At 35.6% G+C, this 15397-nt stretch overlaps 1 protein-coding gene across 3 annotated transcripts in view; it reads left to right on the plus strand.

Annotated features, from left to right (window-relative positions):
• LOC149557122 (zinc finger (CCCH type) helicase family protein) overlaps positions 1 to 15397 on the plus strand; it is a 289450-nt gene that overhangs the window by 22007 nt on the left and 252046 nt on the right. For all 3 annotated transcript variants that reach the window (XM_089831842.1, XM_089831844.1, XM_089831843.1), the window contains exon 2: positions 13198 to 13375. In XM_089831842.1, coding sequence (XP_089687968.1) covers positions 13198 to 13375 — 178 coding nt within the window. The remainder of the gene's footprint in view (positions 1 to 13197; positions 13376 to 15397) is intronic.

Here is a 15397-nt window from a genome sequence, read left to right on the forward strand (position 1 = left end):
TAATAAAATTTCCCTTCCCTTGTTGGGCTTAGTCTGACATAATAATTCCTTTTCCCTTTCAGTCTTTACAAGAGTGGACCTCACTTGGCTTGATATTATATAATTGTCCCCATCACTTGCCTTCCTCTTGTGGCCACCCTTTCTTCTTCGCTTGGCGTCGCTACTAGCCCTCTCAGAAACATTCATTTTTTCTACATCCTCTTTAAGGTAAGAGGCATTGGGTATGTCCAAGACCTCTTCATACCTAGTAATCCCTTCCTTAATAAGATCTTGAGAAAATCAGAGGCAGTTATTCGGCCTTGATGTGAAAAAACAATAGAAGAAAATTTAGATTCTAGGTAATTTGGGCACTCTCCTTTCAAACCAGTCCCATTCCTCAATAACTAGAATGTGATATTTTGGGACTGGTTTGTCCCTCCACATAATCCTACTAAAATGCCTAGGTTTAGGAATTGTAAGATCATTGTAGATGTTTACTAGGACTTTATCAAGATCAACTAGAATGCAACTTTTGAATGTAATGTACCCATTTTTTAGCAGGTTCCTACAGTTGATCGGATCAGTTCACCATTGCGAACCTTGTGATAGTGGGATTTGAGGGTCTCAGTTGTGTGGTTATAGGTTTTCCAGCAGCCTATGGTGTGTTTTGGCACCATTTGAGGGACTTACTATTTATAGTAAGTCAATCTGTTGGTTTTGATGAGCTTAGTTGAGTTAGAGGAGTTGGATGATGCTCTTAGCTTTTACTTTGGGCTCCAAGAATCTTGGAGGGAGCGTCTATTTATAGTAAGTCACCCCGTCAAGTTCATTCATCGTCTTTCATCATCAGGATTACTTTGGTGTTGTTAGATTTCGATTCTGATGCTTCTTTAGTTGTTTTTGCAAAAGGGGTGTTATTATTATTATTCATCTAAATATATTGAGGTTTCTATTTTAGTTGGTGTTGTTGGTTGGTCACCTTAGTATCATAGCTCATTGGAATCAAGATGAAAAGTTTTAAATTGTGGGAACAAGAAACAATGGCCTTGCGTGTCAAAATATTGAGTTATGGTGGAAAAAGTCATTTTTGAAGCCAAAAGCAATTAATAAATTATATTAATAACGCTTTATTATATTTTAATGTTGTGAAGAGGAAGCTTCTTGAATGGAGTTCTTTTTGGAAACTGGTGCCATTTGACGATTATAAATATGAGGACATTTGATGAGAAAAGCATCTAGTTATTTGATTATCTTATCTTTCTATGTTGTCTTTGTGACACTTCTGAGGTTCTGATTTTTGTGCCCTTGCTGAAGTATAAGGGTTTGGTATCTACAGCTAAAGTATTGTAGATTCAATTCTAGGATTGCTTGGCAAATTTGTTTGAGGTATACAATTTGTCATTCTCCTACTGTATTAATTGATGCTAAGGAGAAGTTTAATTTTTCTTGTTGTTGGAGGTTGTTTTGGAATTTGTGAAGGGATTCACTGGAATTGTTATATCAAATTGTATGTTGGTTAATTTGGAGTTGGTTGAGTGCCAATTTATATTTGTTGCTGGGTGTTATTTTCTATCTGTACTTTGGGAGCAACATTTTGCATATCTGCAGTTGCATTTGTTTGTTGGAGAATTCTTTTGTTGTTGCTAGACTTCATTTCAAAGGGTTTCAAGGCATGTCTTACTGAAAGATCCCTGATGGATGCCCTTGCTGATCTGCTGTAGTTTTTAAATTAATAAACTATATTTTCCTGTGATTTCTTTGATGGTCTTTGAGAATAGACAGAAGTTGCAGAAGGTTTTGTTTTTTGTTTTGTGTTTTTTGATAGTTTTCACAATAGTAATGAATAATGAACAATAAACATGAGAGGAGACTGAAAATAAATAAGAGCATAGAGCCAAATCAGAATTGCTATAAATCGTACCAGGCAGATTTATGATTTATAAAGCCAAATAATATATCCAATGCAGTTCCAAGGAGCTTACATCCAACAATGATGCCAAACTGCTGCAAATGGCAGCCCTAAGACTGCAAGGAATCACGTCCTAGTTGAAAGAATCAATCTACGACGCTGAAACCATAAATTTGCAACCTGAATCAACAATAAAGAATGGCGTACTCTATCCGTGATAGCAACACAAACTGTCTGAAAAATCCAATGCCAATAATTGCTGAGGGCTACGTCCCAGCCAATCCAGAACCTGAGGTTTGCATCCCAGATGAAGAATTGCTCTCTCAGAGCCAATTCACAAAAACAAGTTTTTCAATATGCAAAAGATAATAAGAAATTAGGTCTTCATCTCCTTATATCCCCTTCCAATTGTAAATCGAACCCTAAAGGGAAATTACACTTTGCCCATTAAATAAAATATAATAAAATAATATTTTCCCAATTAAAGTCGTCCATGCTATAGGAAAAACATTACTTTATTAAAATTCCATAGCTGAAGGCACCAAAAAGTCTACAGATAGTAAAAATCATGTATAATAATTCGAGACCTTTCCAACGAGCTATAACACATAGGTGTACCTGATCAACTGAAGCCAAAATCCCCTTATTACTCCAAAATGGTTATATTATTAACCTTATTTTAATTTATTTAATCACCAACTTAGGAAATATTAAAATATATTAAAATATTTCTCAAATGGTCCCAAAAGGCCCAAAATGACCAATCAAACATGAATCTGACCTTGTCACTGATGTCGGACAAGATGTGTCAATTGGTAGTCCATCCCTAAAATCTAAGGATGCTCCTAAATAGTAGGAGACAACCCCAATCAACCAAAATTGAGTTCCAATGACTCCCTTGCTGTGTGCACCTTTGAGAGAACTATCACTGAACTGGGAGTTCCTCCTAAAAAATAGGAATGCCTCCTAAAAAATAGGAGATGCACTCTAAGTCTCCAAAACGTTTGCCGAGGTCTCCAAATGCCTCCTAGACCACTCCTAGTCAATCCCTACAAATTAGGAATCCCTCCTAAATTGTAGGAAACTGTTGTCTACTACTCCAAACTACTTGGGAAGCTCATGCATGACTCTCAAAGTCCCTAGGTTGGTTCCCTCTACGCTCTACTGGCCTATGGGAACTAGATAATAGACCAACACTGCTAGAAATGTTGTCACTAAGGAAGGGCAGAAATTGGGGACATGACACTTACCTATAAGTTCATGGATTGTAACTTCTATTTTTTCTGGATATTTTTGATTTAGAGAATAGGAGATATTTTATCAATTGGGTTGTTGGTATTTTGTGAAAATACTTAGTATCTAAGTTGATATTAAAATCTGGAATTTTCAGCTGTATATTCCCTATGTAATATCCAAATATTTGAGCTGAAATAATTATTGTAATATCTTCTATTTTTCTACTATATTGTTGTATTATAAATTGCAAAGCCTAAAAAACAAAAAAAATAAATCATTTCTTTGGCATAGATTGTTTGAGAGCCAGCAGAGTTCATTAGAGTGGTATCAAAGCTTGCTTGCAAAGTGTTTGACAAAATGTCAAACAACTGAATTATAAAAGAATTTGGTGTTTGGTGAAGTTATAACCGGTTGGGGTTATTACATTGAATGTGCTTTTACAAATGCCCTTACCACACATCTATGTCTTTCAAAATACATCGCTAACACTAAAAACATGGATGAGATAACAGAATTAGCTTGAGTCCTATCTTCATTGAGGTCATATTCTTCTCCAAACATCTTCATAAGGACACCAATTACAAGTTCATGAATGAAATTGATAATGCCTTCCAAATGTTCCACTATCAGCACATCTGTGATCATCATCTGCCTCTTTCTACAAAATTATTTTACTAGAGTATCTTAGAGTGAAGTCCGCAAAGCCAAGAGATAGTAGGATTTAGAGCAGTAATGTAATGAGAAAGAGTTGCCTTGCAAGTCCTTTATAAGCATTAGTGTAAAAGTAGCTGCCTTTCTCATTATGATCTGATGTCACAAATTAGTACTGCATTAAATAAAACATTACTCATAACCCTTTAAGCGCTAAAAGGTTGCCTCTTTTCTCATAAATTTTGAATAATGTATCAGGATTGAGATTATAACTGAAGATAGTGACATTTTAATTTGATGTATCTTGTCTTATTTCACTTATGGAGATCTATCCATGTCCGGAGGTAATCATAATGGAGAGTGAAAGTTTCAAGTGCAGGATTTTCCCTTAAAATCTTCCCATCAAATAGTGAGACATCTGTTCTTATGTTTGCTGCTGTAGATTAATTAATTCCAAGTGCATAATAATATTGGTACCCAAGTTTAAAGCCAAAGAATATGATATGGTTAATGAATGAGTATAAACATCAGAAAGTGTGTATATATAAACATATTAATATATATTTATATATATGTATATCAATATGTGTATATATGTTTATATATATATATATATAGAGAGAGAGAGAGAGAGAGAGAGAGAGAGAGAGAGAGAGAGAGATATTTGTAAGTATCAATATAAGCATATATATATATATATATATATATCTATGTGTGAATGTATATGTATACATATGCATATGCATATACATACACACATTTCTATATACATATATATCAATATATATGTAACAAGACATACCTATAATATTAAGGTTGGCTTAGTTAACAAATTTACCATAATTTATTGATAGATAGGTTTTGTATCAATTCATAACACATTATGTGACTAAGGCCATTCCTTTAAGGCCTATATTCTACATAATGGTATGTTCATCAGCTCTAGAATTGCCTCGGAAAACTCAAGAAATGCTGAGAGGGGGAGGGGGTGAATCAATATTTCAAAAATTTAAAAGTAAATGCAATTGAAAGAACACAAAAAAAAACAAAGACACAGGAATTTATCTCGTGGAAACCCTTTTGGGTAAAAACCACGGTATCACTAATCACTGCAAATGTGGGCTGCAACCCAATACATTCAAGGCTCCTAGGCGCGCTCCCTGTCGCGATACAGGGCGGGGTCGAGGGGTAGCGCCCCCGCCGCCAAGACCAAATTAACACTCTAAAACCCACACAAAACTACATGGAACACGGTGTTTTTGTGATTTTCTTCTAATCTCACACTCTTTCTAGGAACCGTTGATGTTTTACTACCTAATTATGTCTTTCCCTTCTCTTGGGCATTGTCCGTTATGCATTCTAAACATTTTTTATTTGTCATTTTAAAAAAAAAAAAAAATAACCTATGGTTCTTCTTTTCTCTTCTCCTCTCTTCTAGTCATGCTTAACAATTAGAAGGCCCTTTAGGGTTATAACAAAGAGGAAAGGTAAAAAAGAAAGCAAAAAACATAAGTGATTTTTTTATTATTTCCAATTAAACATGCTTGCTGTTGCTAGCCGATTTTTGGCGATTTCTGATGGCGATTTAGGCGTTTTTTTTAGTGCATCGCCGATACATGCGATTCACCCGATGAAATCGCCGATCATGATTTTCGACATCAAAAAAATCTGCGTGCATGAATCTGATCACCGAATCGGCGATTCACGCGATTTCAGCGCGATTCTCGTTACTATGGATCAAACACATGACCACTGTTGAAGATTATTGGGCAGATTGTAAAGATGAATTTGAAAGTTGGGATTGTGCTTTCGCCAGGCTCATAGTGGAGCAAATAAAAACATATAAGATCAATCTTGATGTTGAAGGATTAGAGGATGATGGGAAACATATGTACAGTAATACATATCTGACTAAGTTAAGAGGCACTCCTATTAGTTTGAAGCCTTATGAGGATGCTGAGGAAGACCTAGATATCATGATGGCTCGAACCATCAAAAGAACTGGAAAGTGGGTCGAGTGGACTACTGCGAGGAGTAGAAGTAAAAGCACACCAGCTCAAGCTTCTCCAGAAGCTGCAACTCCTTCCCCCTCTCAAGGTGGCACAACAAGTGTAACTTTGGCCATCACTCAAGGACCAGCTCAACCATCAGGGGGAGGTGACCAACCTCCAGACAAGAACATCCCTATGGCTAAGACTTGTTGGGATGGCTCCCTCTCGATTATTGGAACCCAAACTGATGCTAAGAAGAAGAAGACGGAGGAGCCAAAAGATAGTGCTATTACCTCAGTTCCCTCTCCTCATGTCACCCTAGTTCCCTCACCTCATAATAGCCCAGTTCCGCAAGTAAGTGCTACACTTCTACAACCAAGTAGCTCTCCAGTGTAGATAGTTGATTTGGGAGATGGAGGGAGCAGTAGCAGTGAATCCATTGAATCTGATGAGGCAGCTAAGGAAACCTCAGAGGCGGAGAAAGGCCAGAGCTCTTCCAAGCTCATTTCTCAAGCCCCAAAGAATCCCTTCTCCTCGACTGTGATGACAATCACTCCAATCAAGAAGATGTTTAGCATAGAGTCACTTAGGACGTCCTCCAAGGCGATAGGGACAGATTCCTGGTTAGAGAACACTTTGGAGAAGAAGAGAAAGAGAAAAGATGACGGTGCTCCCAATAAGGACACCTTATCTCTTGCAGTTCGCTTTGGATCTGCTTTGAGTAAGGTCAAGAAGCAAAAGACCTTGTCTATCCTTGTACAAGATCCTAAAATTGGACACCTAACAATGGAGATTGCGAAGCCCACCAAGGATGGACAGATCGAAGATATGTCCGCAGATGATTTCACTCTACACTCGGTTGATCTTGGAGAGGCCAGCCATGACACCAAGGTTGGCTTGTGGAAGTCAACCAACAAAGTAATTGAAGGACAACTGGAGAGCCTCAAGTTGTCAAAGGTTAGGATGAAGGCGGAGATTCAAGAATTGAATGGATTTATCAAACAATTGGTTACTTCGTTGGCGAGCATCTCTGGGAGATCTATGACTATTAATCCTACTATTCCGGATGTTCAAGCACTTATATCTCAGCTCCAAGAAGATAAGCATTTTGGCCAAATTGGTAAGGACTGGATTGGGAAACTCAAATTGGAGGGAGTCTCTATTATAGAGCAAATTGGCAATGTCATCTTAAGATTAGAAGCAGAGAAGGATAACATCTTGGCAAATAGAAATACTTTGGCCGGAGAAAGAGTGAAGAGTGATGATTGTATCTCTCTTCTGAAGATGATTATTCAAATGAAGGCAAAGGAAGCTGTCGAAGCAAAGATCTTGCCCAAGGGAGATGAACCTTTGTTTGAATGGCTTCAGAGCATGCAGTCCAAATCATAAATGATCTTGTTAGCAGGGAAAGGACTTAAGGAGACAGAGGATAAAGTAAAGGATCAAGACAGAGATTTTGAGCTCATGAGGGGACTACATACAGATTTGCAAACTAGTGGCTAAGTGAAAGGAATTATTGGAATAACCGTCATGCAGGAGAATTTTTCCAAATTCATAGATAGTCTGATGGATGTATCCTCCAGTAATCAAAATAGAGTTGCGGAACTCCAGAAACTGAGCGGATTGCATACATGTGGCCACGGAGGAATTGCAAGATTGATTGAATGCTGTGAAGGATTTGGCTAGGGAGCATTCTAAGTGGCTCTTGAGATACACCAACATACACGTGCCTAGGCATGAAGAACTAATCCCAATTATTGTTGCCGCTAAAGCCTATAGGGCAAAAGCAGAAAAGGGAAAGAAGGTGAAGTGATTCATATTCCACCCCTTTCATTTTTTGATGTAATCATTTTAATACGACAAACTGGTTTCTTGCCATTTGTCATTCTTTTGAGGAGACAAACCGATTGAACTTCTATTGTAACGGTCATCTTAGAATCCTATATGTATGAAATTGAAAGATTAATAAAAGGTTGGCTAATTTTTGGTGTGAAGTACTTGATGTTGCAGAGTCAATTGAATTGTATTTTGTATCAATTATTTTCTGTTCCATTTCTGTTACTTGTTAATTACATGTTTTCTCTTTTATCTAAATTGAAGCAAGGAACAAATGGAGCTTCATTCCCTTGTTTCGAAGTAGTGAACGGATGTGATAAGTAGTGTTATTGCATGTTCAAAGAGAAATCTCTTAGATGTTTTCCCTTCAGTTAACCTTTCTTTCTCTGTAGCTTAGATTCTAGTTGAATCGGTTTAGTATTAGTTGTTATGCCATTTTGAGTCATGTTGCTTTGTGAGTTCATAAGATGTGTGGGTTCATGAACTTAATCAATTCTTCAGAAATCACTTCTTGCTTGAGTTAGATCCTGTTTAGGCCTGGCTTGGTTTTACCTCTCCTGTTCTCGGGTCAAGAACACACCCCATATAAGTTTTAGGAACAAAACATAATTCATTGCAAATCCGCAATAGGGAGCTGTACCTATTAATTCAGAGAAAAGTTAGCCTTTTCAGAAGCAACTTTTCAACTGTTTGTAATCAGATATTGTTCATAGTTTGGGCATTTAAGAGTCAGAATCAGAAAGAACAATTTGTTTACCAACAAGGCCTCCTGCCTAACTTGTTTATTCTATGTTTATGCTGAGGATGTGGATTTTTTGGGATTGAGATCTGGTTGGTAGTTTGTAGAGGGGTTTCGTAGGTATTGAATGTTAATCACTAGTGTTGCCGTTGCACCAAAAGATCGACTTGTTAATGCCAAATACAACTAGTGGACTTATAGAACATAGGAGGTGGTAAGTCCCTTGCCACGAATCTTGTGAGGGATGCTGGCGCAATGCCAACAATTTCCCAACCAACATCACTCGCATGTGTGGATTTGAACCTGTGACCAAGCTCTGATACCACTTGTTACAAGAGCACTTGGTAATGCCAAATACAACCACTACACTTATAGAACATAGGAGGTAGTTAGTCCCTTGTCACGAATCTCGCGAGGGATGCTAGCGTTCTACCAACATCAAAGCACTTTTTTTAAGGATGTGTTCGTTTTCAAAATTCTCCCCAGTAGTATTTTATTAGTGCTTGATGCAAATGTTGGTGTATTGTGTGTAATGAGTATTACCCATAAACATTTGAGACAATTACTTTTGTTACCTACATCTCCAAATGTAACCCTATCTTTTAGGGATCACTTCTCCCTGTAACCTTTCACCACTTTCTAGCCATTCACCACTTTCTAGCCATCATTTTCTTCCTCAAACAAGGCTGCCTTAATATATTTGGCCGTATGTTTTCTTTGCTCTCACTTCCATCCATCAACTCTAATAATAGCTGTAGAGCCATTATTCCACTCTTTTTCTTATTTTTGGGCAGAGTAATCCTTGAAACCAAGGCGGCTTTGATCTGCAGAATGACCAATTCTATATGGTGGATTGAAAGCTTTGATACCGATAACATTTCACATCGTGGTTTTTACATGAGACTTGGTAAATTCCTTCAAAGGAAAAGTAGACTGTGCATTTAGTGCAGTTTATCAATTTCTAAGCTTAGGATAATCATAAAACCCTTGATCAATTGTGGTTTTGTTGGTGTTTTCTTATGATTTGTTTTTCTTCCCAAGTTCACTTCTGCACTCACATATAGAGCCATTGTTTTACTATCTGATTGAATGCTAGTCGATCTATATACTTAGTTTAGAAAAAATGATTTAATCAGATAATATTTCTTCGTTTTCTAATTTCATGGCAAACATTAAATCAATACAATATATAAATTATATATAAATAGTATTTAGTATTTATGATATTTTATAGATGCTAGTGACACTTTTTGTGCTTCTAATCCACAACAACAGAATGATGATGATTTATTTGATGGTTTTTGATGATATTTGGTCAGTGGTGGCTGATTATTAATGCTGATGTTACTTTGTTCCAAATTTGAACTGAAACATTGATATGATGGTGTATTTTGGAATTTTGTTATGTCATTTAGACTAAAACGTTAATATACGTGGTGGTATACCAGAATCCAAACTGACAACTTGAAAATTAGAGACTTTTGTTTAAACTAGGAAATTGTGCAATCAAAACTTGCGACTAGGCTCACGAATCTTCAAAGATGCACCACAAATTTTTCATAAAATACCTCCAACAATTTAAAAAATTTCAAAAAACGAATTTCTAGAAAACATTTCCAGATCATAAGAGGCTCGATTTTTTTAAAAATTTGCCAAATTTAATGAAATCCCATGAACCTGCTATGATATATGGTAAATCAATGTTTTTTTGTATTAAACAAAGGAGATGAAAGCTCCTGTTAAATTTACGATGATAATGTTTTTAAAAGAAACAATCGTGAATTGAAGACGAAACTGGAAGCTACCTAATAACTAAAGACTAACTAAGGTGACCACTAAAGAAACATTACAATATCCTAATATTTTTCATGTGACGATTCTGGTAATTCAACACTGTTCAATTTTTGAAGAAGTCAAAAGATGTTTGTTCTTGTTCAGTTTTGACAAGAGAAAGCAACATGAATACCTCAATTTTTATCAAAACTGGAGTTTCATGTAGAATAGTCAATTTCAAGTATAACTTTGCAGTCTTGCATGTACTCTGCTGACATTTTGTCAAAATCAACATTCCGTAGGATTAAAATGAAATTGAGTGTGCTCATCGGTTTCTTTATAGTTTCTTCCAAGCCTTATGAACCACTAAGGGCGTCAGCCTTCAAAGTTATTGGAGATAACTTCAATCTCTGTGCATTCTCCTCGCAGTTGTAACTTTCACCTAGGACAGGTTACTTCAATCTCTGTGCATTCTCTTGTATTTTCAATACCTTGCCCATTAAAATATATAGTAGAGATGATAGAGAAATGATGTTTATAGGAGACTCACCAATTGGTGTGGCAATTAGAATTTTGAAAGTGCTCATTTCAGTGGTGAGGTTCTCCACTTCTGCTTTGTTTGTTCCATTGCTTCATTTGGTCATAGTCTAATAAATTATGAATTTAAGAGGCTTGAGGTCAATATAATTCTTAGCAGTATGTAGAAATTTCTCTCTTTTGCTGTCAGGTTCTGTAAGAATTGTTTGTTCTCTTGCCTGCTGAGTTACAGGCCATAGAACATTCAGTCATTCACTTTCTGAAATATCTCAAGCCAGATATTTGCTCTATTTTTCCTCAGAATAGCATTTAGATCATAAAAACATGAAACTGTATCATAAATAAACCAGCAATGTAAACCGTAGGCAATAACCCAACTGATAGCTATCTTGTTTTTTCCTCAAACTGATATTCAACACTTGAATACAGGCATATATATTACGAAACACAATAGAAAACCACTAGATTTACCATAAGATATTAACCCGTTCTTCTCATAATAATATTCAAGATTCAAGAATATAAAATGCGTTACAAACCAGTAATATAAGAACCAGTATACTCTTATACAACTCCTTAGAACACGTTATTGCATTATACAACAGCAATACAATAACCGACTCCCAAAATCCAATCCTAAATACAGCTTAACAGTCAGATTGGAAAACTCAAGGAAAGACCTTGGTAAACACATGCAAGACACCTGAAATGACGTCTCCACTGACAATGAGTTTGCATCCACTATCTGCCGGCACGAGGGTCTACATCCTTACACTGGCTGAAAGCTGAAACTTTCCGGTTACTCTCCCAAGAGAGAAACTGAAATCTAAATAGTAAACCAAGCATACCCAAATGAAAGAGTCCCTTCTCCTTTTATCCTCACAGCTGTGACTCTTTGACTTCCCTCTTGGCTTTTCGTCTTATCTCTCCTTGTCCTTTTTGCCCATTTTGTAATATTAAATTGACCTTTTATATTTTGAGTCCACGCTCTTCAAGTCAATTTTAATATTATATATAAGATGCCTTTAATATTTCTAATGTCCCAAAAAGGGACATTACACTTTCTTGTTCTCATGAAAATATTAAAAAGTTTTAATAGGTCCGTCACAACTGCTTTGTTGAGGTTCAGCTAATTCACTTTTTCCATGTTTAGCGAAGTCAGCCATTTTATCAACAGCTTCTACAATAGAATCTTTTGTAATATTAAGTTTCTGAACAAAGCTTCTTCTTTGGCCAAAAATCTGGGAAGGTGTTTTGTTTTCAGCTGTCAAAATTCTTTTGTTTCAGCTGTCAAAATTCTGTTGTTCCTGCTTGACTTTTTGCTTTGATGTTTCTTCTCTTTCTTCAACTGCCAATTATTCTGTTTGTGCAATCAGGTTAGTTTATTTTGAAGAACTTGTATCCTATTATCTCTCCAAGATCATGCATCTAACATGACATACTCTAGAAAATATCTTATACAGGAAAAAATAAAATAAATGCTGAACCTTCTTCTCAAAATAAATGTTAAACCCTCTTCTTATTTAACCCTTGTCAGACTTGCATCCCAACTCAATTCAATGAAAACTGATATTGTCGTTCGACACCAATCTATGCTAGGGGTGCCAAAAAGTGTGGAAATGCTCATTGTCATCTTTTCCCAGAACTTCCCTTTGCAAAGGGACAAGAAGTTATTGCTTAAAAATGAGTTTTGTATGAAAATGAAGACTAATTTAATTGAAGATTTTTAACAGGGAAGAAAATGATAAGACTAGAGGAAATATGAATTTAGTTTGCAGGCTGAAAATTGATTACTTCATATTACAATTAACATACTGAAATTGTCTCTCAAAAAATCAAATCAGATTGGCAGAGGAACATAATTAATAAATTTATCTTTTGACTTTTAAACTACATCACTATCGTTAATTAAACAATACAAAAAGAAAACATGATCACTACTCTTCTCGAGGTTGATCATTTTTTATCAGATTGATGTGTGGAAACAAAAGCTTACTTTTGACATGGCAACAAGTATTTTATTGATCAACCATTCATATATGAAATCCAAAAAGTATAAATTCTTTTAGCATGTTCTTTTATAGAAAATTTGTTTCTTTTTGCCTGTTTTAGATGAATATTTTTCCAAACATATAATTATCTTGAGTGAGACCTCAAGACCTTATCATTTATAGTTATAACTATCAGGGCAAGCAGTTAATCACTACTGGCGGAAGAATGCCATGATATTAGCTAGTGAGCAGTGCAAGTGGATACCCTCAAGACCTTATCATTTCTAATTATAACCATCACTGCAAGCAGTTAATTTTCTTGTCTTTCAGTGATAATGGATCTTATGTCACCATATCTTTATTTCGAATTTAGAACTAAAGTGCAATCTTTTGCTTGACTTAATCACTCAGTTCATGTTTCTATCATTGGTATTTTTAAGATTAGCTTTCTACATTTTATTTATTTTCCTGTCTATATATAATCCCTTATGGTTTTCAATTATGCACAATGGATTTTGAAAGAAGATGGCTTTGATTTTATTTTTGTGACAACAGGTAAAAGCTCTCAAGTTCCTCAGATCCTTCTAGAGGAAGGGTTTGAGCCTATCTTATGTACCCAACCGAGGCGATTAGCCGCAGTTGCCATATCCAAGATGGTTGCTGAGTTACGTGGATGTGAACTTGGAGAGGAAGTTGGCTGTCAAATTGGTCAGCTTAAGGTCATAACAAACAGGTGTTTAAATCTCTCACCTCTTTATTAAGTCAATGCTAAATAAATATCAAGATTCAATTCTTATATAAAAGCAATTTATGAAACTATTCATTCTTCACATGTATTTTGCCCTTACTATTTTCAGTAAAGAAGCAACCAAAATGACATTGATTTATCATTCTTTTTGCAGCTAGCTTTGTACTGTTTAAGGAACTTGTCAATCTATGACTTGATCTGTTATTAGTGGAGAAGTAACTGACCTATTTTCTAGATTTTTTAGCGTCCACTTTTTGGATTAAGCAACTTGTATACATGAATTTTTATTTTGATGCTGCAGAGTATCATTCTTATATACACAATTTCCAACCTTGCTGCTCCATATTAGTGGATTCTTTTGGATGGGTTTGGAGCTTCCTTTGCCCTTGATGCTTTTCTTGCATAGTAGATTCCATAACCTCTCTCTCCTATGTATGTATTTTCCTTTGCACTGTAGTCTAGTGGGATCAATAAGAAACATGACTTAGTATAAACATAAGATAAATTGGTATGGTTGCACACCATTTTGGATCTAAAAATTATAGGAAAGAACTCTCCAAAATAGATAAATGTAAATATCAAACTAGATGGGTAAATAATGTGAGGTTTAAATCTCGATAGAACTACAAGAGTGACTTTTATTTACAATGACGGGGCCAATTAAGGTTATTGTGATATTGATAAGTTTTATTTTGACTATTTCAACACGATTTATGTTGATAAAGATTTCTTAAGTAATGTAATAGAACAATAATGGAAAGATGGGTTGATAGTGTTGGGTGCATATTTTGCAACTGACGGTTTGTGCAAATTCAGTCGCAAAATAGGATGACCAGCCACAACGTGTGAGACAGTCTCTCCTACTTCTTACCGTTCCTTGGATCAACTCAAGGTAAGCAAGTAGTTGGGAGATTTTATAAGGGGTGCTACCAATATTCTCTCCTCTTATCTTACAAGAGAGAATCTACTTAATTGCAGAGCAAGTAATGAGCAAGATTAATCTCTAAACTACACTTCTATCTGATAGTTGGAAACTTTGATACTGATAAACCAACACCAACTCAAAGGCTAATTGAAAGCATAGCGGTTTGGCTCTAAATCCTGTTTTAATATATTTTATAAGAAAAACCTCTATCATTGGGGTGTGAAGAACTTTTAGAAGTAGGGAAATTCTAAATGTTTTCATGAATTTGAGATGATAACACAAGTTACAGTCAAAGCTTCTAGTCTATGTATTAACACAATTGCTCTTAGTCAAAGTTTCGGCTTCGATTTTTTCTTAACTCGCTATGCTCTATTATTAAACACACAATAATAACATGAATCGAAAACAATATGCACAAATTACAGTCAAAGCTTCTACTTTGCACCATCACAATTGCTCTCAATCAAAGTTTCAGCTCCAATTTTTTCTTTGTATTCATTTTTCTTCCAAATTGGTACTATGCAATCAAAGTTATGCTTGCACAATTTTGTCAGAGCTCTCTTGCATAAAAATTAAGATGATTTTTACAATGAGGGGGACACTTCTTATATAGAGAAAAGAGGTGAGAGAAAGAAGGAGAAAAAGGTGGGAGGAACTCAACAGCCTTGACCTAGTCAAACTAGGTGAGAAGAATTATTGGATTACATGTCATGAGTATATGCAATTGCATCACATGCAATTCATCTTTTGGAACTACAAAGCTGGAAAACACTAGAGGAAAATGTTAAAGTTGTTGACTCTGAATGAATCAGTCCTATAGATTATCAACAAAGGCTTTGTACTTGATGGTGCAATCGTGGATGACCGTTGAATCGAGAGTTTCTGTATTTTGTGTCACTGCATTCTCTTTGATTAATTGCCAATTGTCATTTGAAAACTTGATGTTATCAAGTTTTTCTTTATTCCACAGTTGTTGTGGATTCTTCTGTCAAATTCGCACATTTTGGAGTTTTCGACACTGCGGATGTAAACTCAGAACAACTTTACCATCAACATCATTAACTGATTTTTTTTAATGCTTG

This window comes from Cupressus sempervirens, chromosome 5, assembly GCF_028749045.1.
Source record: "Cupressus sempervirens isolate cs-2001-9-10 chromosome 5, ASM2874904v1, whole genome shotgun sequence".
Taxonomy (NCBI): Eukaryota; Viridiplantae; Streptophyta; class Pinopsida; order Cupressales; family Cupressaceae; genus Cupressus; species Cupressus sempervirens.